Source organism: Pogoniulus pusillus, chromosome 20 (genome assembly GCF_015220805.1).
Source record: "Pogoniulus pusillus isolate bPogPus1 chromosome 20, bPogPus1.pri, whole genome shotgun sequence".
Taxonomy (NCBI): domain Eukaryota; kingdom Metazoa; phylum Chordata; class Aves; order Piciformes; family Lybiidae; genus Pogoniulus; species Pogoniulus pusillus.
In genome coordinates this window covers 13,506,531-13,529,225 of record NC_087283.1, presented here as the reverse complement: position 1 = coordinate 13,529,225, position 22,695 = coordinate 13,506,531, and the positions used below count along the sequence as shown (strand labels likewise).

General features: G+C 39.5%; 1 protein-coding gene across 6 annotated transcripts in view; it reads right to left on the bottom strand.

The window, feature by feature from the left end:
• LOC135184475 (uncharacterized protein F13E9.13, mitochondrial-like) overlaps positions 1-22,540 on the bottom strand; it is a 39,185-nt gene extending 16,645 nt beyond the window's left edge. For 5 of the 6 annotated variants that reach the window (XR_010306054.1, XM_064160289.1, XM_064160293.1 and 2 more), the window contains exons 1-6: positions 22,458-22,540; positions 22,150-22,225; positions 20,907-20,989; positions 14,528-14,708; positions 6,618-6,768; positions 4,326-4,453 (exon numbers count right to left, since the gene is read on the bottom strand). Coding sequence is in view for 5 of the 6 variants with exons in the window: in XM_064160289.1 (XP_064016359.1) it covers positions 4,326-4,453; positions 6,618-6,768; positions 14,528-14,708; positions 20,907-20,989; positions 22,150-22,222 (616 nt within the window). In the remaining variant the exon portion in view is untranslated. Of the gene's footprint in view, positions 1-4,325; positions 4,454-6,617; positions 6,769-14,527; positions 14,709-20,906; positions 20,990-22,149; positions 22,228-22,457 lie in introns of those variants that run through there. The other variant, XM_064160294.1, reaches the window with a different exon arrangement.
• Between the last annotated feature and the right edge of the window lie 155 nt (positions 22,541-22,695).

Genomic DNA, 22,695 nt, shown 5'->3' with positions numbered 1-22,695 from the left:
AAAAAAAACCCACAAAACTTTAAAAATCCAAGTTTAAGAATTCCTAAGCATCTTCCTCTTTCTTTTCCTTTCAAACTGACTGTCATAACAAGCACCCATACAACTGGATGCCTCCCCCCTGACTTAGAGTGTAAGATGGTTAGAACGTAACATATAAACTCTGCTTCATCAGAAGCCTAACTTATTAATTATGCTTCAGGGAAGACAAATTATTTATTGCCTTCCTACTTGACCAAAGAATGGGGATCAATTAAAATACACTTGAATCTCTTTTTCAGTCATAATGCCTACCATTTTTCCATCCAGGAACAATAACTCCTTCTTACAAACATTTTAACACAAAAATAAAACAGTTCCACACAGTCCTTATTGAAAATTTTCAACAAATAAGATTGATCATGCATATAAGATTAAAACTATAGTTATTTCTATTCATATTTTATATTTTTATAGTCATGCTGCTTACAGCAACAAAATAATTCATTTAGATATTTATAACATTATTACTGAAATGCTGTTCTATAAAAATCACTTTTTTTCATATAGTATCTACAAGCTCTTGGAAATAGCATATCTACTTTACATAGACACTAGTGCATAATTAAGGTGCCAGACTGACCACAGATTTGTGCAGCAGTCCCGGAGGAACTGCATTCAAAGGCAACATTTGTTTTTACAACAAGTGCATAAGCCACATTAACAGGTAGCTGGTTTATAATTATTCCACATCAGCAGGAAAAATTAAGAGCCAAATAATCAAGAGGATGATCACACAGGTGTAAGATAATAGCTTAACTCCACTAGAAGCAGTGAAACTAAAACAACCCTGAAGGAGCAAGGTATCCACTTCCTGCTGTGATCCATGCATGACACATGGAGTCCACACACATATCCTGTGCCAGAGATTTATTCAGATTGACAATGTGAAGAAAGGCAATGGGAGTGCTCAGTCTGCAATGAGACTGGGTTAGCTAATTAAGTATGCTACAGACACTGCCTTTAAGTCATTTCCAAGCACATCAAGGTCTAAAGTTGATTAGTAGAAGGTGATTTATTATTGGCTGTGTTAACATAAATACTAACTTTTAAGAGAAACCAACGTAACATCAGTGAGATGTGCTTCTGCATGGCAATGTTCATTCACTGTCAAGATGTCTCTAATCACAGAGCTTTGCTTTAAATCCCTGGGCTTTCTTCTCTCTTTTTTTTTTAGGCACAGGAAAAGAGACAATCTTGTGATGTTATGGTGACAAGATCTCAAGGTTTACACAACGTGCACATTTCTGTTTCAATAAACTGTAACTAGAGGGCACTGTGCTCTTTTATGTGACAGTATATCTGCAGACATGTCCTTAATAAAATCAAATGAAATAGCACTTGGTTGCAAAGCACAATGAAAGCATTTGAACTATGGTATGCACAAGTTATATAAAATAAAGGCCAAATGCTTCTAGCCTGAAAACAATGGCAAAGAGCAGCGTAAAAAGAAGCACCACTGTGCCAATAACTTGCTCAACTACCCCTCAACAGCTTTCTCATATGCAGTAATCACTGTAGCGTACACAACACCATATTTATGGTAATGCTCCACTGTAACACAGTGTTTTAATTCGAAGGACTGTCATTAAATCTAGGGTTTACAAAAAGTACTGATCAGAGACTCACATCTCCCATTTATCTCTGAGGGTAATGCAAAAGCAGCATTAGGTCTATTTTGACGTAGAAGTACCAAAAGGGGAGAGAGTGAATCAGTCTTGATGTCCCTTTAATGAACAGTTACTAAGGAGGTGACAGCCACAGCCAGCTGTTTGGTTTCATGACGTACCCCAATTTCCCCTGGTTACTCAGCTGGGGCCATTTGCTTTGTTCACATAGTGACTAAGCAATCATTATCCAAAGCTCTGGACTCTTAACATGGTCACTTAAAATACACCCTGGATTACAAAAACAGGTATTTCCTGACACTTACAGCCAAAGTGAAAATCTGATAGATTCACTCTCCAACCCAACAATGTTTCACACTGCAGCAGACTGAAAGAAACTTCTATAACCTCTTCAATGAAACTATGGGTTAATAAATAAATCAATTGTAATTTTAAATGGTCAGCTTTAATTCCAGCTCCTTATAATAACCTCAAGTCTGATTTTCAGACCTCCTACTCTGTTGACCACTGATGCCCTAGTATGCCCAAAGAACCCTGGAGCAAAGCCTGACAGCCTACATGAGGAGTAATGCTGATGGTTGCCTACAAGAAGGCAGCAACAAAAACTACAAACGAAACCCTGCTGAACACAATTCTCTGGCTTGACAGGGAAACACTCATTTTCCACACTCCATCACAAATCAGTCAATTCAACACAAAGACAGAGAGGCAAAACCACTCTATATTACTGCACAACAAAGCTGAAAAAAAGACATGACAAAAATCTCATCTGTCTCTTGGTTCTGCTTTCAAGAGATGCTTTGCAGTGTGATGAAAGCTGCCCAATTGTGTGTATCATCATAATACAACACTTCCAGGGCTGCATAAATTCGTGAAATGCAAAATTTCACTCACATCAACACCAACTTTGTAGACTGTAGATCTGATTCCTTTTAAGAACCCACTGACATAGATATGCCTAATTTGTCATTTCCTCATACCCTGGAATACTGATTTTTAAGGTTTTCTCTCAACTGTTTTATGCCAACATCTCAAGAGAGTCTGCTAACATTCAAAATGCTGCAACCTAAGTAAAATAAATCCTTCATCTGCATGCTCTTGCTTTCATAGCACACATCCAAACACAAAATTAATGTGTGTACTTCATTACAGCTGCCAACTCCAATTCATTTTGTTCTTTGGACATGGAAAGAGAACGAGACAGAGACTGACATGTTTGTTTACATGAAAGAAAAGCAGAAGTCATGGTGCTGTCTGATTGGAGTCCTGTGATAAAACAACAATGGGCCTAGAGGTCAGGTTTTGCTCTCTGATTCAGGACATCAGTGGAGGTTGCATGTGCATGCATAAAAGAAGAATTTAACTTAAATAATGTCTGAAAGGATTTTATAATCTGCATTAGGAGTGATGGGGACAGACAGGGATAGGGCTTTAGATGAATGAAATTTTGCATCCTTTAAAATTTGCCTAACTTTCAGTCACCTGTTCCAAGTATCCCTTCTAATTTACTATACCAAAAGACCCAACTAATTCAACAGCTCAGTGTTTACACCAAGCCATCATTTTCTTTTTAATGCTGGTGATTGAAGCATAGTCATTTATAGCCTACAATTTAGCAAAACATTTAGTATGTATGACATAGCATATTTGACAAGTTCAGCATTAGTTTTTAGAGTGGTTAAGCACATATGATATAGATAAAACCCTGAAAATACTAAATTATTTCAAGTTACTTCAAAAGATTTGAGGTTTGAGTATCAATGGCAATTAAGAATGTTTTCCACTTTGGTCAGACAGGGTATGTTGAATACAATACACTCTGCACTGGGATTTTACAACATGGCAGATTAAAGCACACCAGCAAAAGTGAAATCTGAAGAAATACACATTCTGTTTTATGTAGTGAGACACTCAAATTCAAGCCATCAATCTAAATCACAACTAGAAAATTAAAATGCCCCCATGACAGAACTTTTACTCTAGCATGGGAGCAGTCCAGTTCCATGAAGAGAGCCCAAATTTATGCCAATATAAAAATATGAAGAATCACAGAATCATTTTGGTTGGAAAAGACCTTTATGATCATTGAATCCAGCCACTGACAATCGCATTACACCTTTGCAAAGGTCAGAACTCGTATGGCTCTCCCTTGATAAAAAGTCCACATCAGTTCAAAATTAACTTGATGCAGTATCTTTCTATTTATCAATTAGCTTGTATTCCATCTGACAATCTTCTAAGCAGTACTTCCTCTGCTTGGAGGAACTGTTTGGAATATTGCCTTATCAGAACGCCACTTTTCTTGCAGGACTTAACATTTTCAGTGTGAAAGATAAAAATAGTTTGTTCCTCATAGCAGTTTTTTAAACATAATTTTACATGCACTTTTCTCATTTAAGCCTCAGCATCATTCAGTGACATAAAAGCTTGAAATAATTTTCAGTTTTATCCTTCCAAATTGTTGTTTAGAAATACACAACAGACAAGCTGAATAGCAGCTCAATCAAATTAGTTCTGCTGTATCAAATCAAACCCCACACTCAGAGTTTCTCTTCTTTCCTCTTTGTTCCTTAAGGAACAGTGGACATACAGATTTCTTTCTGCATTAATCCAGAAGCCAATTCACTGCCTGTTGTCCGACCTTCGTATGACAGCTCTCACCTTTCAGCTCCCGAGGATCTGCGGGCAATCCGGTAGCCGTGCCAGTCAGTACAACCCCATCAGCCAGGAAGAGCTCGGCAGCTGCAGCAGTCTCGGCCACGCTGACATCTGCCGTCAGAGCGTGAGCACTGTAAACAGCAGGAACGGCCCTGGTGGTTACTGTCAGCACACACATTTGTTATCCATCTTGTTGAATGTTTAGACTGTATTTCTTCATCTTCCCTGCTGTCAGAACAACCAAACGCAGGCTTTCTGGGAGATGCTAAGTGTCCTGTTTTAATCTGGGAAGTGGCATTGCAATACAAAGATGAGACAAAACCCCAACCTTTTCCACTAGGGAATTATAATTGATCCATCTATTGCTCTGGGTCTCCTGTCTCTAAAGTGATTGCTAAGTATGAACTACCAAGTGTCAATTGAGACAGCTGCTTACACATCGAGCACCTGTATTTCAGCAATGTTGAGCACACACAGCTCTCTGACTTGAAGTGGGAGTTGTGGATGTGCAGTCATTCATAAATCAGATTCTGTTGCCTAGCAAGAATTAACACCCTGCACTTCACTCCACAAAGTCCAAGTAACAGAAAGTATAGTTATTATAAATGATATAATCACAGGAATCATCTCACACCACAGTTAGAAACATCAGTTACCAGCAACTTAGCTTTTCAATAGCAGTCTTTGATACGTGGGTGTTGCACTTTGTCTAAAACCTAGAGCAAGAGCAGCTTTTCATTTAAATGGTTCTAAACTTTGAAAGAATTCCAGCCATTGCTCAACACCTGACTCTGTGGATTTTGTACTTCCATTTAAGTACAAAACAATGGCTATGGCAGATATTGCATTGATGAGTTGTGATGGAGCCAACCTCTTTCCTGGGTCAGCCTGGATGGACAATGCTTGGAGAAGCCTTGCTCTGGCCATATTCAGAAGCAGCATGTTTCTAAAGTAATGCCACTCATGGCATCAATGGATGCAAAAGGAAGTACATCACCTCCCATTTTGCAGCTGAATACCTAATACATGCAAAGACATTGAAAGAGAGCCTAAGAGTAGTAGGCACTCTAACAACAGCACAGGGAGGGTAGCCATAAGACAATAAGCACACTACCAAGATAACTTGTCTCTGTTTAAAAGAACAGGAGGCTAGCAGCTCTCAGTGACAGACATATTTTTCTACATTTAAAAACAAACAAATCAATCAATCAACAAGTCCTTTAACATTTCCTCTCGGCTTATGAAGCTGCCTGAAACCAAAATCTCATTAGCTTTCTTAAAAAGCAAAGCCTTTGAACAACAGGAGTTATAATGGAAATATCAATTAATCAATTGTTCAGACAAAGAAAAAAAAAACACATGATGCAAACATTATTTTTTTAACAGTCTAATGTATTTTTAGTACTTAGTGTTTTTATTTATAGATACACATATATGTGTATATATAAAAAGAAATCATTAGAAAGAAACCACTCTGAAGGGACCTTAAAAGCTTAATTTGACCACACTGCATTGTTTCCTTTCCATTTTGAAATATATTACCTGTTCATTGGGCATTTAAGATCTTCCAGACTTGGTTATTCTTATAATTACCCACATACTACACACAAACATTTTGATTAGGTTATTTTGCATGTATAATACATAACACTTGAGCAGTTCTTCTGAGGAAAAAAAAATCCAGAGAGTGACACCTCAAGAGCTGAAAATACCATGTGCCAGTTATGATAAACTATGAGCAAAAACAAAACCGGATTCATCTGTCATAACTTGCTTCTGTTTGATAATCACGCAACATAATCCATAAAGAGACAGCACTGATTTAAGTAAAAGAAATCAGTGTCATTGGCAGGAAAGAGAAAAAAGAGAATAGCTTTTTAAAATGCCAAAATATTGTGATTTGGATACTTCCATATGACAACTTCTTGCATAAGTAAAAATAACCTAAAAGTGCATAGCCTCCAGAAACAAGCAAAGAAATTCTTTAAACATAATATGCATCTACTCAAGAATACAAAATCTCTCTTAATACTAGATGCAAAACTGTTTTACAGACCCTTTTTATAAATCCTAAAGGTTAAACTACTGGAAACTTCAAAGATGTAGCAACCTGCAGCTTGCAGGTGGAAATTATTTTTAATCATACTCCCTACTAGCACTGCAAGACCTTGCTTAAACAATAATGTTCTCCCTATATCATTAACTTTCCTGGCACTAAATAGGTATTTTAAAAAATGGAAAAAATATAAGATCATTATTGCATTCATATTTACATAAAATATTGCTTATATTTACCTATGCTTCTTTTTAATATCAGCAAAAACCTGTATGTTCTCTGCTCCAACTTGTTTTCTGTATCGTAGCAGGCCACCCGCACAAGCATTTATAATCCCTTCATCAGCAACGTGAGAAAACACAAACCCTTCAGCCCGGATAAAATCAAGACCTGAAAAAAATTCATAATTAGCAATATCTTAATAAAAATTGAGGACTGATAACAAAAAAATACTAAAGCCAGACAAAACTCTACCTTCCTGCCTACCCCTCTTACTTGATCCCAACACATTGCTCCATATGCTCTATCACTAACCAGTCTTGCTTTCCCACATATTTATGTTCTTTATTTTCACTCATATTCTCTCAGACTTCTTTCCATCTGAGCACCCTCAATTTCCATCTGTCCCATAGGGCCTCACTGGTTTCTCCCTAACTTCATGGTTTCCTCCTCTTTCTCAGCCCTGATCAGTTGGTTCCTGTATGACTCAGAGCAAGCAGCTGCACATCCTGCCCTGCTTCTTTCCATCACATGCCAGTAGGCAAGTGAGAACGGAGGAGCAGTTAGGTCAAAACACAGCCCATGGCACAGTGCTGTGCATTCTCTGTGAAAAAGGTCATTAACTTGGGTTTTCTTCCCTCTTTCCAGATACTCTTTCACTGTAATACTTTTGTCCTAACTTCTCTTTGCATGTTAAACATGCTAGAAGCTTGCCATCAGGTCAAAAAGCATCAGAGACATGGACACAGACTGAAGAATGGCACTAAATCTTCTTCCTTTATGAAACTAGGCAAGAAAGCACAGCTTGGGACATATATACAACTTGACTCCATCTGAGTGTAGCTTGAGTTTTCTACACAGCACCACAACAACAAATTACTTCTAGACCTGTGCCAAAGGTATAAAAAGATAAGGTTTGGGAAGAGTCAAACATTTTCCACTCCTAACTTACACCAATAATCAACTCTACTTTTTCTTGGAGGAAACCAGCATGGTTCCCACCATATCCATTAATTTTTTGCACTGAGACAGTTTTGTGGGATGGATACTTAAGAGGAAGATTAAAAATAGCAAGACTTCACACAGGCCATTCATCTACACTCAGGGACTCCCTATAAAGCCTTGAAAGATCTGTGTTGAATTACTGAAGCCTTGGGCCATGGCACAGCAAGAGGCACAAGACTGAATTCTGACACCTTTGCTGCATTCTCCCCTTGTCTTCATCTTTCATAGCCTTGAAGTTCATTTCACCTATCACTTAACATACATGTAAAAGCTCTGCACTTCTCTTGTGCAGGTTTTGCTGGTTTTCCACTTTGCTTTAGAGATCTCTTCCAAGGCCTTCTGAAGCTCTGCTGCTGCTCCAGCTTTGAAATCAGCTGCACATTTTATTAGTGCTGCCAGCATACCACGGAAGCCAATGCATGTGAAAGCAGCCATCAAGAATGCAATCGCACCCATCAGAGGGCACAAGAAACAGAGGCCTCACCTTAGCACATTTCAAACATGAACATCTTTAAAATATATTTACCAAATGACAAAGTGCTTGTTTGTTTTGAAACTCCAGGTTCATCCTAAAAGCCCTGAAGTTGCAGAAACCGAAGCTTATGTCTGATAGAGAAAAGCCTGCAGTGCTTAGCAACGCAGCACCCAGCTAACAACAACCATCACAGATGGATGCCAAATCAAATGCAAGCTGTCCTGTGCCTTGAGATTAGCATGGAATATACTCAGGATCCAAAGACAAGAGTGGGCCACAAGTATAGTTATGGCTGCTAGCAGATACTGAATAATAAACAGTGCAAACAGCTAGATTGAGAGTTCTGCATCTAGGAACAAAAGCTATAGAGTCTATTTAAATCACCCAAGTTTACAGTGCAAGTCAGAGTTAAATAAGAAAAAATACTTCTCTAATCATAGGCTGTTGGAGAGTCTAGAGGTATGTTACATTTTCACAGCAATCATAATGTCTAACTCAGGAGCTATTAATTGAGTAATTTAGTTTATTAAAGGCACTGCTTACATGTTGATGCTTGGTTTCTGTTTCTTTAACTTAGTGATTTAAGACTTCCTGCTAAACATTAGGATTGTACTTAGTTTAACAAGGCTGCACTCTTTCTGGGTTTTGGGGGGCTGTGAAAATACAAATTTTAACCAAATGGAATAGGTGCAGACACCAAATCATTGCCCTTCTGTTTTATGAAGCCATAATCTGATTCTGCTAATGAATTCATTTTACGCTCATAAAATTGCAAGAATGATACAACTGCTTACTTCCACATTTGGCAAGTTGAAAGGTAATAGCTGTTGAATAGTTAATAGGCAGTCCCATTTCTGACTTATATGGGAACGAAAAAAATGTTGTAATCTTGATGGAAAACAAACCCAGGAAATTTCCAATGAGACCTAATAAACAGAACTTCAAGACTACATTAAGGACAGAATCAAGTAATGAGCTGCTGCAAGGCCCACTCAAGGAACTAGAGATTGTCTTTTTTTTGGTCAAAAGTTAGTGTTGCTCCATTTTAATCCTACTTAAACAGCTTTACCTGAACAGCTGTGGAGGCCTACCAATTGTAGAGAAAAGCTTCATTTTTTTCCTTTCCTTCCCATGACAAATTATGATTAAAAAAACCCAAAACAAACAAAAAAAGCCCCCAGACTAAACACTTCTTTTGCTGGGTGAGAAAATACTGCAGGACTGAGCTGATGGAGGAAATAGTACTTTTACTTTACCCACCTTATATGCTGCAAATGTGAACATGTCTGCATATTAACACTCTGAAAGAGTGAATTTGATGCGACCATTGAAAAGCCTTTTCTCAGATATATTCTTTCCTTCCACGATACAATCAAAAGCAGCTGGGAGCTAGGATTTACTGCCTTCACAGAAATGGGATCTGGCCTCTGCAAAGCAGCAGCTCCTGGTTACAGACAATATCTGGACTTCAGGCAATATCTTTGCCTTTACACTAAGGCAAGATGCTGAGGTAACTTTACTGGTGGTATCTTGTTTTACATACACAGTAAATCCTGCCTCCTAGTTCTTTGTCTTCCTAATGCAAAAAGAATCTCAAAGACCACCGTTGGGCTAAACCAAAAACTCAGAGGGAGGAGTATCAACTTTGCCTGCTATTGATGTTACAGGTACATTCTCCATGCTGCAGAGACCCTGTGCTACTCAGGACATCATCTTGTAGCAGTCCTGAATTGCAGGCCTGGAAGAAGTATCTCCAGCAGAGGTCTAAGCAAACTCCTTAGCACTCACTGCCTTAATTCCACAGCATCTGCAAGTGTTCTCCAGGCACACACACCACTGTTGCAGTCAGCTGCCTCCTCTCCACTACAGCATCAATGTGGTGGCAAATAGAAAGAAAAAAAATCAGATAAAGTTCCACCCAATTCTAACCCATCTTCAACATCATGATGGGCTGTAGCCAGGGAATTGCTGTGCAACGTATCTCTGGTGGTGGGTGAGAGAAAGGAACGGTCACAGACAGCAAAGCTATATTTATAAAAGGCATGGGTATATCTGGGTAGCTGAGATATCTTCTAATATGAAGCCTCACTTAATCAGCTACCAACTGTGTCATTACTGATGAAGACTAATTTGGAAATGGGATTTCATTAACGTCATCCTTAAAGCAAAAATGGGCAGTTTCACAGTTAGAAGGAGCTATAGTTGGACTAGAGACATACTCAAGGTGAGGCTCAACAGGATACTGGGCAACCTGATCTAGTTGAGGATGTCCCTGCTTACTGCAGAGGCAGTTGGACTAGATGACGTTTGGAGATCACTTCCAACCCAGACTGTTCTATGATTCTAAATGATTATTTTGAGCCTCTGTCAACCAAACTACTCTACAGTAAATTTATGAGATGAGAGAAGATAAATTTATCTGAGCCATGATTCGTGACTGGTGTAACACTGGCTTACCCATGTGTAGGCAAGCTGCACTCTACAGCAGTCTTGCTTCCAGGCACCCAGACTGAAGCTTGGACAGGGACACAAGAGCATAACTTGCCTCAGGCCCTCTTGCTTGGGTTTTCCACCCTGTGTAGTCAAGACACAGTAGAGAGAGTACCTGGAATATCAGAAGTGTTCCTGTGCACCACTATGGGCATACAGCCATTTTATGCTTTGATAGCCAGGCCAATACTCCACAATGGCAATTTTTCTTGAAATCTTTCCTCTCAGCACTAACTTTGCCCCCATTAGGTTAGTGACAGGCCAGTTGTTTTTTTTTTCTCAATCACTGCTACATGTTGCTATAGGAGAGCATGCAGAACATCCAAAATAATAAGAGGAGTATCACCAACACACACTCCCCTTATCTGAGGCTCTGCATCTCCTCAGCAAAGACCTACAATGATAGGTTAGAGCCAAGCACAACCTCTCACTAACACAAGGAAAAACACAAACAGCAGATGAGAGCTTTGGGCAACTTCTTTACACACAACAGTCTCCTCTAATAATAGACCTTTATAATTACAGGATCACAGGATGTTCAGGGTTGGAAGGGACCCAAAGAGATCATTGATTCCAACCCCCCTGCAAGAGCAGAACCATACAATCTAGCACAGGTCACAGAGGAATGCATCCAGACGAGCCTTAGAGAAGGAGAGTCCACAACCTCTCTGGGGAGCCTGTTTTAATGCTCTGTGACCCTTACAGTAAAGAAGTTTCCCATTGTGCTGAGGTGGAACCTCTTATGCTGCATCTTATATCCATTGCTCCTTGTCCTTTCCCAGGGAGCAAGTGAGAAGAGCCTGTCCCCCCTCTCCTGACACTCAGCCCTCAGATATTTATAAACATCTATTAAACCCCCCCTTCAGTCTTCTCCAGACTAAAAAGCCCCAGGTGCCTCAGCCTCTCCTCATCAGGCAGTGCTCCAGTCCCCTAATAATCCTTGCAGCCTTCTGCTGGACTCTCTCAGGCAGATCCCTATTCCTCTTAAACTGAGGAGCCCAAAACTGAATGCAGTACTCAAGGTAGGGTTTCAATAAAGGAAAGCCATGAAATCTGGAAGTACATCAAACAACACAAGTACATGAGACATGCCAATACATAGGTAAGGAAATCCAAACAGTATACCTAAATCTGACCCAGCCTTAGTGAGCATTTTGCAGGTATTCCTGAGCATTGAGAAATAACCAGTAATATCTGCTGAACAAAATAAGGAAGCATTGGTATTTTTATCTGCTCTACAAATGCTTATAGAAACTGCTTATATACATAATTTTGTTTCTACATCAAGCAGATGTACTTAATTAAATAAGAAACTAGAAACAGGAAATTATACCACTCTAAAAACCACATGGAACACCTGTTAATAATGAGCCAATTGGAGAGCAACCCTAGCAAACAAATTTTGACTTGCTTCTCCACAAACAGCATTCTAGGAAAGAAGGAAGATAATACAGTCTTTGGAGCATGTCTTTAATATGAACTACTGAGAAGGGGTGTTTTTCTGAGACTAAGTATTTGAGACTAAGATGGCTTCCAATAAAAACCTAGGAATAAGAGCCTTGCAACAAGTCCCATGGCAGGAGTACGCCGAGCCTTGCTGGATGGATGCCGTTGGGCAACCGCCTCCTCCAACCTGTAGTGGATGTTTTCATGAGCTGAATCAAGAGCATTCAACACTGGTGTAAGTCTGCAGTAACCTCTGGAGTTAGGGAGATGTTGGCAACAACTGCTTTGGCTCAATAGTAATTTTTTGGTAACATGAGCAATACACAGCAGTGACTGTTTTCCTCAGGGTCTTCCTCTGTTTTCCTACCACTGCCCCATACCTTTCCTAAAACACCCAGCACAAACACAGTTATTCTTTTTCTTTCCTGATATTCTTTCCTTTCTTTAGGTGCCTAATTGAATTAAAGTTTGCTAAGCAACTAAACACACCCCTCCTCCACCCCTAAATTAACAAGGTTCTAAGCCTTTCCAGATGCCTCATTCTCTATTAGTTATTTTCTCAGATTTAGCCAATAGCTTGTCAATATGCTAGGCAAATTCAGTAGTTTCAACAGTTAGTATTTGGGTATCCATAACATATTTATTAGCATAACCACATGATGCTGATGTTGAGCTCTTTCTAGTCGCACTGTAAGCATGGTGACTTTTTTCCTCCTTTGCAAAATAAAATCATTAACTTCACCTAGAGACCACTTGAAATTTCCCTATGCAGTTCTTGTCAGAACAGTTTCTTATATCAAGGAGAGGAGTTTCCACAGGGAAAATGAGTAGCAGGAGATGATACATATACATTTAGCTGAAACACTTCCAGCAAGTATTCATTGTAGCAAATGTATATGGGGCTTGCTTTATTAACAGCCACCTATTAAAACTGTATTGACACTAAAGTTACTACCAAGTTGCTACAGAAAAGCTACCCAAAGATTTGCTACCTACAAAGCAGCACTCACTTTGCTATGCTTTTGTTTAAAGTGATTTTCTTTTCTTTTTGCTTTCCTGTTCAGTGAACTTGAGACAATAATTTTTAGAGAAGTGCAATGAAATGCATTAAACTCAGGCCCTTCCTAGCTGATGTTCTGCAGTTATGGAGCAAACAGTGCAGAACAGTATAGAGCTGAGCAAAACCGAAGCCCTCCAGGAATTCTTTCCCTCATTAATAATTGCTCAGAAGTAAGAGAAATACATTGCTTCCACGCTGTATCACTTATTTAGTGATCAATTCTGCTCCTAAAAGAGTGCATAACTCATTAGTAGTTGGAGTATTGCTTTTAAAAATATAATACATAAATGGTTTTGCAAATGCCTATATGCCGCAAATATCCTATATGCAAACAAGCTCTCAAAACCATTGCTGGATTCTGTTAGCATTTTTATTTTAGGCTATCATATAGGATCTACTGCAACAATGAAAATCAGGTTTTGTCAGTTTGTCAAGTAGGTATCTTGAAAATGGCAACTTCAGAGTTTAAAACACTCGAAGTCTAGGTTCAAAACACATTTACTAACAAGAATTGCCCCAAGAAAGAAGGAATTAAGACTTTTAGAACACATTCAATGTAATTAAAATGATCACTGCAGGTAAGTTAGCCCATATTATTTTATATGAAATAAATATGGTTTTCTTTTAACATCAGCATCTTTTAGTTTTGAATTCTTGCAAAATTATGCCTGTGCAAAAAACCTGTACATCAAAAAATATGTATTGTTACTGTAGTCAGATATGCAGTTTGGGCAAACACAGGCATTAATCCTCAATTTATGAAATATTTAGGGAGTGCTAGCCTTCCATATTAAACCAGCCTCCATCTTTAAATTATGGAATGGTACATATTAAAACCTAAATTGTCTCAACAAACATCAAGAGCTAAAAGGTTAGCAAGTCTAGGATTCATGCAATAAAGATAGATTAATTTATATTTAATTCCCAAAAATGCAATTTAAGTAGTTTGGTTAGCTGTACATCCAATTTTTTGTTATTATATAAAAAGCTTCACTCCATCCATTCATTAAAAAAAAAAAAGGCAATGAAAACTTAATTTTAACTGATAACAATAGTAGCAACAACATATAATTAGATGCTGAAACAGGATGCTTAACCGTAGTGGGTTAAATTGATCCTCAAATATAATTTAACTCAAGTAAATAGAGTTACACCAAAGGTGGCTTTTAGACATGAGTAGGTTTAAACTAATCATTGTATTTAAACAAGTTCCACCTAGAAAGCTGCAGTAGTGGCCTTGGGATTTTTAGCTGCCTCCAACTGAAGCAGAGTACAAGTATCATCTATTATAATCAAGAAGGCATCTTTCTCAAAATCTAATTTCTGCTTTTCCAGGGTACAGTGAGCTTTTCGTGTCTCATTTTTCATGGTATCTATGTTAGTACAGTGCACAATTTGCAGAGAGTAAATGCCATAGCAAACAACAGTAATAACTGATGAGTCATTTCTATTACCTGCAGCAAGAGCAACTGCAATTGCCTGTTGATTTGCAGCACACAGGATCTGGACACCCAGCGTGAGATCAGGGCAGGTTTTTCTCACTGCAGCACTAATGACTGTCATTGCTGCAGTTACTTCAGGCCCAGGACACACTGTGTAAGGAAGATCGTGCATGTTTTCCACTATCAGGCCATCCTGTGGAGATTATTATAAAGAAATATGATTAAGATGGAGAAAAAGAAACTTATAAAACATGGCTAGTTTACCATTATGCTGTTCTGTATTAAAAGACAGACAAGTTTAAAGGTTTTCTTCAAAGGAAGGATTATCTACAGTAAGTTGTGTTGATGCATATAACCACTTAAAAAAGTGCTTTCATCAACAGCATGGGAAATCATAAAGAGAAATAAATGTGATTTTAATTATACATTCATCAATTTGCTTTCCTTTGATCCATCCTAAAATGTGAATGATAGGCGAATGAGTTAAAACTTACACCTCATTAAAAATAGTGTAAAGTCAAACTTCAATTATCCAAGTGGAATATAAGATATTGAGTCTGTTTGGATAATAGAGGATTTAGAGATAATCAAGACAAATTTCAATTCAATTAATGGCAGAAAGTGTTATTTTGGATAAATAAAGGATTTTTTTTGTTTGACTATTCTTGTGCCTACATGGAGTGTGCCTAATACTGTAGTCTTAGCTATTGGTATTTCTCCTACTCTGGATTCAGAATTACTTGGAGGAAGATACTGCTACTTGTTATATATTATAGTGCTCACTCCACATGGACATATTCTTAGTAAAAATGGAGTGATGATAAATACTCTTCTGATATAATTTATGTGATTCATTAAAAAAATCTCTGTACATTATCCAGTACCTTTTATTTTTCCATTTTCCAATCACTGTACGGTATACACCAGAAACTTTTCAACAACTGCAAATCATTTTCTCAAGGCTTAATAACAAAAGTATAGCCTTGAAGTATATTTCAAGCTTAATGCTTTGCATTTGCAGTAAGAAAGTTAAAAGATGCTTGAAATTTCTCACAAATAGACAAATTAACTGTATACATATAAAATAAATTTCACTGTTTCTGGAGTTTTATCAGACATCTTAAAATGAGAGCTTTACATTTCAGAGATAGAAAGAACATTCAGGAGAAAAAATCCAAATAACTAAAGATCAAACAAAGAATTCTGGTCAACAATAATGTAGAAAATCATAAAGGGAAAAAAAAAGTTTCTTTTAAAAAAAGCTTTAATATATAATGCCTCTTTAATCTTTGTTGTAGTGTAGAAGCCCTTTTTGCAGTAAAAGTTAAGACAGTACATAAAATGCAGCCAGCATTTAATGACTAAATTACAGCCTAAGCCACAGACATTATAAATGAACACCTAACACAGAGGATGGAGAAAACTGAGAGTGGAAATAAACTGGCAGAACATAGCCAGTCCAAGCACACGACCCACATACACCAGGGTACAGCTGCCTTTACCAAATGACTTACAGCTGAGTATTTAAATACACAAAATTCATGCTACGTTAAAAACAAAGGGCCCCAACTCAGTAATGGGACAAGTACATATTATGAGCACTCAACATTAAAGCTACACACTATTTGGTCCCATTCATCAGCATATTTAATCACAGAATGGCAGTCTAAGAAAACCTCAACTAGGCAAAAAAAACCAACAGATAGGACAACTAACCAATACATCTGTCCTTGACTTTGTTCCTACGTCCAATGTAATGCATAATTGAACATCTGCATTCTTCTACCTGAGATTGGAGGTAGTCACATGAGAAAGATGACAACCAGTTCTCAGGAAAAAAACCCACAGCATTTTCAGAAATAAAACCCCAAACCAAAACAACCTCCTCTGCAATTTTCAGTTGGCTTCTCTGCATGAGGTCAGGATTGTTCCGATGGATCCAAACTTGGCACAACTCAGGCACAACTACTGAATCCTTTGTGGTACCAACAGCAAGGGAAATCCCTTAGTCTTTTGCCTTTTGTAACACATTAGGTCAGCCTAAGCGGAAACACAGAAATATGTGGTGCAAGGATTAACACAGAACTATATTTTAACAAAACAAACTCAAAAAATGGAATGAACTCTCAAAACAAGGCGATTCCATGAGGCCACACAACCTGGAAGCCCAAGGTACTTGCCTAGGAATACTCTACTCAGCAGACTTCACCAAAACCTGGGAAACTCCAAGCTTATCATAAGGGCAAGGAGGTAGGATCTGCACACTTGGAGCCTCAGGCTTTCAGGCAGTCAGGAACCAACATCAGTAGGACAGGCAGGAAGAAAGGCATCTGAGAATGGGGCTTGGGATGCTCAGCTCCCAAAAAGCCACACTAGTAAATAAAAAAAGGAGAATAGGCTGGCAGAATTTCACAGGAACTTCCTAGTGAAGCTGAGTCTACAAGATGCTACTACTCTGACAGTTCAATATCTGCATAAAGCAAATGATTCTATTAGATACATTAATGAATTAATTTACAAATTAAGTAAAATATCTAGCCATACTGTACATAAAAAGCATCTGATTGAATTCTAGTTCCATATGCAGGCATGTGGGAGAACGTTTCAGTCTTTTGACTTAAAACTTAACCATATTCACTTTTCAGCAGCTGTCTCTTCCTAAGGCCTCGAGGTCCACAGTTACAGTGAATATTTTTGGTATTAATCTAATAATATGTTATTCTCTCAGTACCATCCAATAGACGATGTTCTTTTGCATGTTATGTTTTGTTTTAATTAAAAAACAACAACATATGTTCTGCAATACAGAGAGCTGAGTTACAGATGCATTAACTCAAAGCTTCCTTTTGTATTTTATATATAAATGTAACATCACAGATCTCTGTGCTTAATGAATTCATATGTATATAACACAGATTATCACACAGCTAATTAAAACGGTGGAAATAAAACAGTTATGCTGAATTCAAGTTCTTGGAACTTAAGGTTATTGTTCAGAAGTCTATGGGAACAGCTACTGTTGCACCCTCCAAAGCAGAATTTATTTGGGTAGTAGGAGATAAAATTCTGTGAAACACCTTTTGTGCTCCTTTTCCATGGACTATTAAAATGGCTTAAGGGTTGCTTACACATAATAGCTATATTGTAACTAATTCTCAAACAATATATTTCCCTTTGAACATTGAACGACTTCTCAAGTAGTACATGCACAAAGTGCTGCTTCTATCACAGTCAGCTACTGGAAAATAGGTCGTTTAAGTAGCTCTCTTAGAGAAAAAGTGTTTCCTCAGATTTATCTGACTTACAGAAATGACTTCTTAGAATATCTCATCCACAAATGCACATGTAACTGCAGAAAAGCCTCAAAATTGTCACAACACTGTTAAACCACAACAGGTGTAACAAGCACAGAAGCTTTAATTCAGCAGCTACCTAAGGTGACTTTTACCTGGGGTGACTTGAACCCCAGTGCTTTTTCCTTAACAGAAAGGCTTTACCTACAAACACATATGGAAACCTTTGCAAGATTAAAACAACTACACTCTCCTACAGGAAGAAAGGTGGGAGTGTGGGGGGGAGTGTATTGCACTGTACACATTGTGTATGCACACCTACATGGTTCTATGCAGAAATAGTAGTTTGTTCTGTCTCAACTATTATTAAGTAATTTGAAGCCCAACTATCATTGCAGTTACAAGAGTAATAGGCCTGAAACTTTCCATTTCTTTAAAAACATGAACATGCACTAGACTCCATGAATATAGACTAAAGAAGGGTCAGGAAGACCAGAATAGCAATCAGTGCATCTCCAAAGCCAGCTTCAACAAAGGAAGCAAATATAACAAATTGTGGGGTAAGAGGCACATTAATATTTTCAACTCAATGTAGCTTTATAATTTATAGATTTTTTTAATCAGTCTTTTAATGGCAGCTACTCAAGTAGCTACAGCTAGGTAACAGCAGCTAGTGGTAGTAAACTCCTTCAGTGAAACTCAGGAACTTGTGTTCTGCTTCCTGTCTACAAAAAAGTGTTACAGAGGCTGAACTGAGCAAATAAAAGTTAACTTGGATACATAGTTTGCTTTTTTCTTTAATAAATGCATATACACATTGGAAAGATCATAATGCCTCATAGCTTGCTGCTTATAAAATGCTGTTTAGGGAATTAATTCTTTAGCAACATCCAAGTACAAAGCATATACATTTTGAGCACAGATGGCTGAGCACTCGCTTGTTTTCATTACTGTGTTCCAGTATCACAAATCTTTCATATTTATTATGTTAAGCTGATAATGTGCCAGACAAGTCACCTTTTTCTGAAAATATTAGGATTTACTTCCAAGTACAATGCATACTGAGTCTCTACAATTACCTGGAAGGAGGCTGAAGTGAGGTGGGTCTCTTCTCCCCAGAATCAGGTGACAGGACAAGAGGGAATGGCCTAAAATTGTGTCAGGGGAGGTTTAGATTAGCTATTAGGAAAAATTTCTTTAGTGAAAGAGTGGCCAGGCATTGGAACAGGCTGCCCAGGGAGGTGGTTGCAGTCACCGTCCCTGGAAGTGTTCAAAAAACATGTAGGAATGGCACTTTGGGATATGGTTTAGTGGACATGGCAGTGTTGGATTGGTTGTTGGACTTGATGATCTTTTCCAATTGTAACTGTTCTATGACTTGCCTGATCTGTCTACCTGAGCGGTAGGTCTAAAAAGTAGGAAAAGTAAACTAGTTAGATATGGAATAGCAGAATTCATTACAATTGTGGTAAATACAGTAAAGTATAAACCAAAAGTAAAAGTTTGTGTTAGTACTGATTGTCTTAAAACTGTTCCAGCTTTGTGCATGTCAGCAGAGAAAGTAACTGCTTCTGTACCCTCCATCACCTTTAGAGATGCTCGGTGTTTTCTTCCTGCTGCTGAAGATTCCCATCTGTCATTAGTATGTAAGACAAATGGGCAAAGGAGCACTGGAATGTGAAGCAATGTCTTTAGGAGTTACAGATCACTTGTGTAACCACTTCCTCTAACACAGGAAGACAGACACTAATACTTGCCACTCTTCTGATATAAATCAAATCACATTATACCTCATGTTGATACTGTAACTGTAAAGACAAAATATATAGTATAGAATACAGAGATACTGCACACCTCTTATCAGGCATGAAAAGGAAGAAATATTAGTCATTCCATATAGCTTATGGGTAGAATTTATTCTAACTACACGGACAATTTGAACAAGCTAGTCTGGTTTGTAGGACCCAAAGTCCACCTCTGTGGGCATTCTTCTGCACTGCTGTTGACCCTTTCAACAATTCTTTCTCGGGATTATTTCATAATTTAGCCTTACTACTGCTTTGCTCATAACCTACTTTGACTTGTCTGCACTTTGACCTTAGTCTTTTGTAATTTAGACTAAGCTCTTAAATTAAATTTTGTTGTCTGTAAAGCATCCTTCTAATTTATGCCATCAAAAATATTTTAGCTGGTTTGTAATTAAGTTTTACAGAAAATAGCAGTTCAGAGCAGCAATCACTTGTCCATTTAAGACACTTTCAAACACCATCTTACCATGCCAGTATGTAGGTAATACTGTAGGCATGTCAAAGAAAAAGCACGTCAACACCCTTAGACGAGGTGCAATGAAATGTTTAAAACATATCTGACCTTTCAAAAGGACACACACCCTGTTAAATCCACTGACCTATGAAGATTACTACACCACTTTAGGTCAGTAGTACAGGCCTCTTCTTGCCTCTGGCTGTGATTGGCCTTTTGGCTCTTCTAGATGCACAAATTAGGCATCCTTGCTGCCAGTGTACCAGGATGGAAAGGTGAGAGAGGGCCGAAAAGGGCCTATGTTCTGTTGGGGTTTTTTTTTGGCCCTTAGTAATCTGTGCTGTTTCAGTACGAAAACAAGTGTAAGGTGATCATGGACTCTACAAGTGCTGGAGGTATACATCTAGTGCATCAGCTGTGCATATGGCACTCCTCCAGGACTTCATGAAACCAGAGTGCTGAAAAGAGCTAAAAATACTGTGGCTTGTCAAACCAGATGATGAAGCATTCTAGCGCCAGGTATGTAGAATGCAAACAACCATACATGTTGCAGGCAACTCTCCTTTTCCACTCCCATCCTTGACTTGGTTCTCAGGAACTTGAATTGCACAACTTGAATCTAAGCTTTTTCAATTGTTTTGACTGTATGTGACTTTATTTTAGCTTTTGGAGTCTGGGAGGCCTACTTACTATGTAGAAATAAAAGATTTAAACAGCTTCCTAAAACATGTGGGGTGAGATGTTTTTGATAAATTAAGGACTCAGTTTAAAGTATGTGCTCTGCAGAGGCAGCTTTGTATAAATACTGATACAGGAAGAAGCAACCCAAAACTTACAACTCCAGCATCCTTGTAAGTTTCTGCTTCTTGACAAGCTTGATCAATGATCTGGGTCATTGGAAGAGAACTTCTTGGTGTCCCTGCAAGAGCAACACGGCTAACCCCAGAGCATGCACAAAACGATTACATACGCAGTAACAGCTTTCAGGTAGGGTAACTATAGGGATTGGCATGCTGAAATAGTGAGAAACAGGGTAGGTATGCTAAACAGCTGTGTATCTCCTTGTGACATGCCTTAGTGGCATCTCTTCCCTTAGCAGAAGTTGACAGACTTACAGTAACCTTTCAGCTCCTAAATTTCATCCACAAACCTGAGTAGTATCTGCTATAATCTCTAATTGTACCACATCCACTCTCAACTTGTTATTCCTGTACTTATTAGAGTTTATCCTCCACTGATGAAGCCCCGTGCAAGCAACCCATGGTAAGATCAACCTCTAGGTCTGAAGAATACCTATACTAAACACCTGTCAATTTAAAATAAGTTAAAGCTACCTTAAACTCTGATCTACAAGGCTGACTGCGTCTGATTGTCAGTATAAGTGCTTCATGTCAGAAAAGAACATTCACAGATCTTGTTGGAGTTCAATAAGCTTCCCATAAGATCAACTCCCACTACTTAGGTTCCTAAACTCAGTCTGTGATGGGGACTGTGAAGAGTCCTCTGAGAAATTTGCTAGATGGTCTGATTTCACAGCATCTGGGAAACTAACCATAGCGTCTGGAGGCTGCTATGGTGAGCTCCAGGCACTAGCATGTCAAGGGCAGTATCAGTTGCTGTACTCAGCTTTGCCTGAGCCTCTGGAAAAGTCGATGAGGAGCTCAGGATGCAACAAACTCTGTATCTTGTCTGGACTTCTTGTCACCTCAAAGGCCCTGTGAGAGCTCTATCCAACATTCATCCTGCTCCAATGGGCAGTTGTACATTTTCTTAACTACTGTCTCTCAACGCACGGCAGTGGAAGGCTCACCAAAACCAAGTCCTTGTTCTCTCAATCTAAGTCCCCATATAGATGTATCTTCTGTCTCCTTCACTTCTAAAAGGGAAGATGCTCAAGCCAGTGGCCCTTCATGAGGGGCCAGGGCAGCGGTTGAAGCGACAGACTTCACGGGGCCCGGGCTCCGCAGCCAGGCTAATGGGTGGCGCCTAACTAAAGGGAGGGAGGGCCCGGTGCCGCCGACCGGGGGTGTGCAGCGCCAGGGGGCATGCAGCGCCAGGGGGCAGTCCGCCGCCGCTTACCTGGCAGCGCTCCCACGTGTACCACCCCGACGACCGCCGCCTTCAGCCGCCCGAAGAGCCAGGGCAGCCGCATGCCCTGCAGGGAAGGAAGGAGAAAGGCGGATCAGGGCCGAGCAGGCCCCGGACGGCCATGGCGGTGGCTCGCCTCCCGCCGCGGACTGGCCAGGTCCATTCCTGCTAACAAGCGAGGAAGGGCGCCCCAGCCCGGGTCGGCTCCCCACACCTCCGCTGACCTCACCTTATCTCATCTTATCTTATCTCATCTCATCTCATCTCACTTCACTTCACCTCACCTCACCTGGCCTTACCTTGCCTTGCCGCCGCCGGCCCTGCCGTATTCACCTGCGGCGGCCGCGCGCTGCCGCTGCTTCCGCGTCGGCGCCGCCAGCCCCGCCCCCGGCCAGGCCCAGCCCCGCCACGCCCCTGCAGCCCCGGCGCGGGACCGTGGGATCCGCGCCCCGCGGCGCCCAGCGCTGCTCCCCTCAGGGCCCGCCGGCGCCCCGCCGCGCCCCCCGCAGACCCCGCCCCGGCCGGGCGCCGTCCCCC